The sequence below is a fragment of the Musa acuminata genome, chromosome BXJ1-7, assembly GCF_036884655.1.
Source record: "Musa acuminata AAA Group cultivar baxijiao chromosome BXJ1-7, Cavendish_Baxijiao_AAA, whole genome shotgun sequence".
In the NCBI taxonomy this organism is placed as follows: Eukaryota; Viridiplantae; Streptophyta; class Magnoliopsida; order Zingiberales; family Musaceae; genus Musa; species Musa acuminata.
In genome coordinates, this window is record NC_088333.1 from 5,283,820 (window position 1) to 5,292,701 (window position 8,882).

General features: G+C 49.1%; 1 protein-coding gene across 1 annotated transcript; it reads left to right on the plus strand.

The window, feature by feature from the left end:
* Positions 1–7,689: 7,689 nt before the first annotated feature.
* On the plus strand, positions 7,690–8,621 carry LOC103991068 (ethylene-responsive transcription factor ERF039-like). The gene has a single exon (XM_009410432.3). The coding sequence runs from the start codon at positions 7,701–7,703 to the stop codon at positions 8,421–8,423; it is 723 nt and encodes a 240-aa protein (XP_009408707.2). The 5' UTR covers positions 7,690–7,700; the 3' UTR covers positions 8,424–8,621.
* Positions 8,622–8,882: the final 261 nt, after the last annotated feature.

Sequence of the window (8,882 nt, forward strand, 5' to 3'; positions counted from 1 at the left end):
ACCGTTCTGTCACGAACGATCGTCGCGCACCCGCAATAACTCCGTTCAACGAACCGTTCGTCGCTCACACCTGCATGTACAGCTGCTTGGCAGCCTGTTTTCTTATGGTTTTGGGTCATTTTGCTTGTAAATATGTAAGTTCGAACAAGCTGCAGCGTTGCAAAGCGACCGCTCATCGAACCGAGCAAAACAGCCCAAAACAGCTCCGTTTTCACGTGCCGCGGGAGGTGAGCGGAGAGCTGCCTCCGCTCACCAAAATGTCAGCCATCTCAGACCCCAGGAACCCCCCGGGTGGCACATGGCTGGATGGGGGTTCGGTTATATATCGGGCGTTGAACACTCTTTCGCAAGTTCGCACGTGACCTTTACGGGAACTTGGTTTTGCGCCCGGGACCAGGTGAGCGGCTGTTTGTGGGCTTGCAGCTGTTCGTTCATCCTTGAAAGCCTTGTTTTTCTCCCTCTCCCTCTCTTTCTCCTGTGCACACAAGGTGTTCGACGAATTGCTTGTAAAGCTTTCCTTTTCGCGAGACTTCGGGACTTGTCTGTTGCTCGTTCTTTCGATCTAACTCTCTCTCTCTTTTACAGGTCCTTCGGGACCTGCGAGAGGTTACAAAGTGGGCTGATCCTTGCGGAGCAAGATCGCAAGGGCGAAGCGCGACTTAGGCAACGCAAGCTAAGTTCGCGTCTTTGCCACAAGGGTGACTCGCGACTTAGGCAACGCACGCTAAGTTCGCGTATTTGGCCGCAAGGGTGCCGCATGCCTTAGGCAATTCCAGCTAAGGTCGTGACATTGTGGTATCAGAGCGGGCAAGCTCTTCGATCGAATAGCGAACGAACTTCGCAACTTCGCCATGGCAAAGCATCGTGGCGAATCAAGCAAGACGGGGCAAGCCGGACCCTTGCCCCAAGCAGCCGCAGGTTGTTGGAGCCGGGCTGCATGTGCACACTCGCTCTCATGTTGTTGGAGCCGTTCACGAGGAACGCGGCAGCGAACAGGATGAGCGAGAAGTTGGCAACTCTCCGCGAGCGGAGGAAGCGCAATCTGGTGCGCTAACTGGGAAAAAGAGTCATAAGGAGAGACTCACGACGGCGGAAACCCGCCTGGATGTTCTGGAAGCGAGCATGGAGGAACTATACCATGGCCAACAAAGACTTGTTGGGGTAGAGAGCTCGCAAGAGGAAGCGGAGTCCAGGATCGACAAGGTCGAGGCCCTAGTCGACCGACTGTCTGATGACACCAAGGACTCCGTGCAGCACTTACAAGATGTTGTGGCGGAACTCACCGCAAAGGTGGCCATGCTTACAAGAACGCTAAATGCGGGAGGAGGCAACACCCGCGCTGCACCGCCACAAAATTTGAGGGCACCTGAGCCCCATGGATATGGAGGGGCCAGAGATGCCAAGGAGCTCGAGAACTTTCTGTTCGACATGGAGCAATACTTCCGAGCTACGAGGCCCGATTCTGAAGATACCAAAGTTTCTATAGCAACAATGTATCTGAATGGAGATGTGAAACTTTGGTGGCAAACTCGTTGGGAGGAAATCCAACAAGGTCGGTGTCGAGTCGACACATGGGAAGACTTGAAGCGGGAGTTGAGAACTCAGTTCCTACCGGAGAACACAGAGTTCGTCGCAAGAAGGAAGTTGAGACAACTCCGCCAAAGTACCACCATCCGAGACTATGTGAAGCAGTTTTCTGCACTAATGCTGGACATACAGGACATGTCCGAGAAGGACAAGTTGTTCAGCTTCCTTGATGGTTTGAAACCATGGGCTCAACAGGAGTTGAATCGAAGGAATGTTACCGATGTAGTCGGGGCAATTGCAGCTGCAGAAAGGCTTACTGACTTTGTTTCCTCTGAAGACCCACCGAGAAGGAAACAATCTTCAGGCAATCGCCCTCCAAAACATTCTCGAGGGAAGGAGCTCGGGGGCGAACAGAAGAAGAAGAGCTCCCACAAAGGGCCGAACCCGAAAGGCAAGGCCTCAAAACCTGGAGGATGCTTCTTGTGCGGAGGACCGCACATGGTAAGGGAGTGCCCACAAAAACAAGCACTCAATGCATTGACGGCTTCCATCCACCCTCCCCGATCGGACAAGGGCAAAGCTGTCGCCCTTAGCTCAAGCAGTTCTGAATCCAGTAGCGACGATGAGGAGTCGCAAGGACCCCGAATGGGAGCAATGCGTTTGTTGAACGCTATGCGGGGTCAAGTGGGGGAGAACATGAAGACGAAGGCACAAAAAGCAGGAAGTAGTGAGCTGATGTATGTGGACATTAAGCTAAATGGCCAAACGACCCGTGCAATGGTGGATACGGGCACTACCCACAACCTCATAGCCGATCGCGAAGCACAGCGACTTGGGTTGACCTTGGAGAAGAGCCCAAGCCGAATGAAAGCGGTGAACTCGGAGGCCAAGCGAATCTCCGGGTTGGCGAAGGGTGTTCCTATCAAAATCGGGACTTGGAGCGGAAACACCAACATGATGGTCGTGCCACTGGACGACTTCCAAGTAATTCTTGGAATGGAGTTTATGCACGCGACGAAGTTGGTGCCGATGCCGTTCTTGAACTCCCTATGTATGATGGGAGGCGATGACCCCTGCGTGGTTCCCGTCTCTCGGAGAGGAACCAAGGAGCCCCAACATATTTCGGCATTACAATTGAAGAAAGGGGTGCGAAAAGGCGAACTGACATTCGTGGCTGCTATGAAGCTAGAGCCACTCAACGAAGAGGCCATTCAAGAACCTGATGTGGTGGCGAACGTCCTGAAGGAGTTCAAAGACGTTATGCCACCCGAGTTACCGAAGACTCTTCCACCACGCAGAGGCGTGGATCACAGTATCGAGCTAGAGCCGGGAGTGAAGCCTCCAGCGAGACCACCATATAGCATGCCCCCGCCAGAGTTGGCAGAACTCAGAAAGCAGTTAGGTGAACTGCTAAGCGGTGGTCTCATCCGCAGCTCAAAAGCACCTTTCGGAGCTCCAGTTCTCTTCCAGAAGAAACAAGATGGGAGCCTCCGATTATGCGTCGACTATCGAGCCCTCAACAAAGTAACGATGAAGAACAAGTATCCCATCCCGCTCATCGCGGACTTGTTCGACCAACTGGGCAAGGTCAAGTATTTCTCAAAACTCGACCTTCGGTCGGGGTATTGGCAGGTGCGCATTGCTGAAGGCGACGAAGCGAAGACTACCTGTGTGACCAGGTATGGAGCGTTTGAGTTCTTGGTGATGCCTTTTGGCTTAACCAATGTTCCGGCCACATTCTGTACTCTCATGAACCAACTATTCAAGGAGTATTTGGATAAGTTCGTGGTCGTCTACTTGGACGATATCGTCGTCTACAGCCAAACGCTCGAGGAGCACGTCAAGCACCTTCGGACGATTTTCAAGGTTCTAAGGGAGAACACGTTGTTCGTAAAAAGGGAGAAATGCTACTTTGCTCAAACTGAGATCCTATTCTTGGGGCATCGAATCGGTGATGGCTCCATTCGGATGGACAAGTCGAAGGTGCAAGCAGTTGCGGAATGGCGAACTCCAAAGAAGGTGCCAGAGTTGAGATCCTTCCTTGGTTTCGTCAACTACTATCGACGCTTCATTGCCGGGTATTCGAAGCGGGCAACCCCACTGACGGAGTTGCTGAAGAAGGAGCAGCCTTGGAAGTAGTCAGACAAATGTGAGATAGCATTCCAAGACTTGAAAGCTGCTGTCCTAGAAGAACCAGTTCTCAAATTGCCAAACTATGGAGAGCCCTTTGAAGTCCACACAGATGCTTCGGACTTCTCTATTGGATGAGTACTCATGCAGGAAGGTCATCCGGTGGCCTACGAGAGCCGCAAACTCAACGAGACCGAGAGGCGGTATCCAGTGCATGAGAAGGAGATGACAGCAGTGATCCACTGTCTACGAGTTTGGCGACACTACCTTCTCGGGTCGCGATTTGTGCTGATGACAGACAACATCGCCCTGAGTTATTTCCAAACTCAGAAGAAGCTCTCCCCAAAGCAAGCACGGTGGCAGGACTTCCTGGCTGAATTTGATATGGCAATGGAATACAAGCCCGGGAAGGCTAATGTCGTGGCCGATGCACTGAGTCGGAAAGTGGAATTCGTGAATGCTGCACAACTAGAGGGCGGAGGCCAAGCCAGTCAGTTACACTCCAACTTCCTCTCCCGAATCAGAGATGGACTGTATAGTGATCCCCAGGCAGTTATCTTGATGCAGCTCATCAAAGAAGGCAAGACACGACGATTTTGGGTCCAGGAGGGACTTGTTTACACAAAAGGGAAGAGGGTTTATGTTCCCCGAGTGGACAATCTAAGGCGTGAACTCTTAAAAGAGTGTCACGATTCCCTTTGGGCTGGACACCCCGGTATTCACAGAACATTGGCTCTCATGGAGAGGGCCTTCTACTGGCCAAAGATGGGGACTGATGTGGAGGAGTATGTTCGAACATGCCTTACTTGCCAACAAGACAAGGTGGAGCAGCGGAAGCCGGTGGGACTCTTGGAGCCGTTGCCCGTACCAGAAAGGCCATGAGAGAGCATTTCCTTAGACTTCATATCAAGCTTGCCACCTGTAGGGGGACTTGGATTGATACTCGTGGTGGTCGATCGGTTTTCAAAATATGCAACTTTCATTGTTGCTCCCCTACACTGTTCAGCTGAAGAGGCGGCCAGACTGATGATGAAGGGTGTAGTGAAGTATTGGGGAGTCCCACACAATATCATTAGTGATCGAGACGCTCGGTTCCTGGGACGATTCTGGACCGAGCTATTCAAATTGTTGGGGTCAAAGTTATACTTCTCTACAAGCCTCCACCCCCAGACGGATGGCCAGACTGAAAGAATAAATTCGCTCTTGGAGCAATATCTCCGGCACTACGTGAGTGCCAATCAACGAGATTGGGTGAAGCTGTTGGACATTGCCCAATTCTCCTACAACTTGCAGCGGAGCTCTGCGTCCAACAAGAGCCCCTTCGAAATTATCACAGGACAACAACCGTCGACTCCGCACACCATGGCAATTGGGTATACTGGAAGTAGTCCTTCAGCCAATCATTTCGCAAAGGAGTGGCATCGAAATGCAGATATTGCGCGGGCTTACTTGGAGAAGGCGGCAAAGAGGATGAAGAAGTGGGCCGACTTGGGAAGGCGACCGCAAGAGTTCAAAGTTGGCGATTTGGTGTTGGTAAAGCTCCAACCAGCATCACTCCAATTCTTCAGGAACAGAGTTCACAAAGGATTGGTGCGTAAGTATGAAGGGCCCTTCCCAATTATCAGCAGGGTAGGCAAAGTTTCTTACAAGTTGCAGCTGCCGGCGTGGTTCAAAATTCACAACGTTCTTCACGCCAGCAACCTGAAGGCCTACCATTCGGATCCGCAAGATGCTTCTCAAAGTGTTCCAACTCGGCTACCTCCCATCACAGCCTCCTACGAGAAGCGAGTGGAAACCATTCTAGTGGATCGCAAGATAAAGCTACCCAACGAAGCGGAGCAAACAGAGTACTTGGTGAAGTGGCGAAAGCTTCCCCGAACTGAAGCCAGTTGGGAGCCTGAAGACGCCCTGCGACATGAAGAAGAAGTCATCAACAACTACCAACAAGCGTCGACAGTTTAAGTGGGGGAGAATGTCACGAACGGTCGTCGCGCACCCGCAATAACTACGTTCAACGAACCGTTCGTCGCTCACACCTGCATGTACAGCTGCTTGGCAGCCTGTTTTCTTATGGTTTTGGGTCATTTTGCTTGTAAATATGTAAGTTCGAACAAGCTGCAGCATTGCAAAGCGACCGCTCACCGAACCGAGCAAAACAGCCCCAAAACAGCTCCGTTTTCGCGTGCCGCGGGAGGTGAGCGGAGAGCTGCCTCCGCTCACCAAAATGTCAGCCATCTCAGACCCCAGGAACCCCTCGGGTGGCACATGGCTGGATGGGGCTTCGGTTATATACCGAGCGTTGAACACTCTTTCGTAAGTTCGCACGTGACCTTTACGGGAACTTGGTTTTGCGCTCGGGACCAGGTGAGCGGCTGTTTGTGGGCTTGCAGCTGTTCGTTCATCCTTGAAAGCCTTGTTTTTCTCCCTCTCCCTCTTTTCTCCTGGGCACACAAGGTGTTCGACGAATTGCTTGTAAAGCTTTCCTTTTCGCGAGACTTCGGGACTTGTCCGTTGCTTGTTCTTTCGATCTAACTCTCTTTCTCTTTTACAGGTCCTTCGGGACCTGCGAGAGGTTACAAAGTGGGCTGATCCTTGCGGAGCAAGATCGCAAGGGCGAAGCGCGACTTAGGCAACGCAAGCTAAGTTCGCGTCTTTGCCACAAGGGTGACTCGCGACTTAGGCAACGCACGCTAAGTTCGCGTCTTTGGCCGCAAGGGTGCCGCACGCCTTAGGCAATTCCAGCTAAGGTCGTGGCAGTTCGTTATCGGACGGAACGTACTACAGTGCTACAGTGTACATTATAGCAATGCTACAGTGTTAATGTACCGTTCAGTATGTCGATACCGAGTAAACCTCAAAACACCGGTATAATATATATGATATTACATACCTTGGAAATAGCATTGTGTATATTAATCGTTTTATATGTTTTTTCTTAATTCGGCGCAAGTAAAGCTTCGTACTCACAATAATTCGTTTCTTTCACCCATAACATACTTTAACTCAAGAAAAAAATAATAAAAGAAGCAACCAGTGGAACTTAGAAACCTTAAATGATTCCTTCTAAATTTGCAGTTCGGAGGTTGAAACAACGAGGTTTTCTTTTTCCCGATTGATAACATTCTTGGAGTAGAATGCCCATTCTTACTTCAGTTGCGTTGTTTATTGTTCCAAGTAATGTAGACTTTTAGATTTGATCTCATCTTTCTACCTAAACTCTTCCTAAATAGTACTCTTTGCCTTTGAATGTGTCGAAATTAATCTGTTTGGTAATCAAGGTTGGATAAGCATGAAATATCAACAACTGGTTTTAGAATACTATAAAGACAGCTTTTTTTTGCCTTATATTATTTTTAGAAAAGATAAATTCTTCGAGTTCTTCGTGTCATTACCGATTTACTGTTTAATGGAGAGAGGAATAGTAATCCGGAGACTAAGATCATGTATTGGATAAAAAGAGACATGCGGTGATAGTTTTGTTAGCATAAAATTTATAATTATATTATTTGTAATATAATTATTCAGAAAAATAAATCTGATCCTAGAGATTTTATCTATTTATAGATAAAAATAAATTATTTATGATAAATTATTAGGAGAGTTCCTCTGATCAAGGATATCGCTTAAGAAATTATGTGATGATGCAGTTATCAGAATCCAATTATATTTATAATATATTTTACCTAATTAAATAAGAGTTTTATGATAAGAGATATTTTCTTTATGATGTATTAGTTTAATCACAGATCGAAAGTGGAATATGACTTTATTTGTTTGTCTATTATTATTAACTTGAATTTAAGTATTTTGATTAGTATGATGATATGATCGGCGTTGGCTCAGATCGATCCTTAACTGATGTTAGACTTGGCTTTGCTTCAGGAAGTCTATTAAGGATATCCAATCTTACTAAGTCGAGAGAATTACTATAGCACGGCACATCTGTTGCATGAGCCACCGCAGCTGTCTCATCGTGCATAAAAGCCCACAGCATCACAGTCTGCTAGCTGCAGCATCGCTTGCTCTCCATCATCCTCTTCCTCATGAAAGAGCCTCTCGGCTCGTCCTATTCCTCCTCCTCTTGCTGCTGCTCTTCTTCCTCCAACTTGTCCTCCGCCACAACCACCAATGCTTCGACAGAAGTAGTCCACAGTTCAGAGGTGATCTCAGGCAAAGTAGCCAGGGGTGGCTACAAGAGGAAAGGTCGGGCAACCGGTGGCGAGGAGAGTAAGAAGCAACGCAATGATGGCGAGCATCCTTCTTACCGCGGCGTTCGAATGCGTCAATGGGGTAAGTGGGTGTCGGAGATCCGTGAACCGAAGAAGAAGTCGAGGATCTGGCTCGGGACATTCCCGACCGCCGAGATGGCCGCCCGAGCACACGACGTGGCGGCGTTGGCGATCAAGGGGCAGTCTGCGTACCTCAACTTCCCGGAACTGGCTTCCCATCTACCCCGTCCGGCCACCGCTGCAGCGAAGGACATCCAAGCTGCGGCGGCGCTGGCTGCCGCCACCACGTTCGGCGATCACAGCCCCGGGTCACGCACGAGCCCAAACCAAACCAAGCTGTCACCATTCCGTTCTCCTGCTCCTGTGACGCCACCGAGAGACGACGGCGACGGCGACGGCGCTCTCTTCGATCTACCCGATCTCCTGCTTGATTTAAGAGAAGGCTTCAGCCACTCTTCGCCATGGGCACCGTCGGCAGCCGAGGACGTCAGCGAACTTAAGATCGAGGAGCCATTCCTGTGGGGATACTGCTGCTAGTCTCAATCATCTCTTTCTCTGCTTTGGTAAAATTACTTAACAATAGCTTCCTCACATACTAATATACATTTCCAAAGAACAACATAGCCAAATCATGTTCGACAGATCGATGAATACTTAGATGATGTATGAGTGTGTAACGTTACTGCCATGTTCTTATTTGCTCAAACTGTAGAGCATTTGCTTTGCCTCTGTGCCTTGGTGTAATCACATGGTGACAAATTGTAAAGGAGTAGGGGCAGTTCTTTTCCTTCTCTGAAAACTATCTTCAGCATGATCCTTCATTCAATTGCAATGCTAACCTTTCAACAGTAAGAGGAAAGAGCATTAGAATATATCTGCATGACAATGGTCTCTCTCATGACACTGATGTGTCTTCAGTTGGGTTTGATCAAGAAAGAAAAATCATGGTTTGCTTTTCCCTTAGAAAGTAAAAGTCATTTAATGTGATGGAAATTT

Coding starts and splice junctions, on each gene's coding strand:
- LOC103991068 (XM_009410432.3), top strand. CDS start 7,701: ATGAAAGAGCCTCTCGGCTCGTCCTATTCCTCCTCCTCTTGCTGCTGC.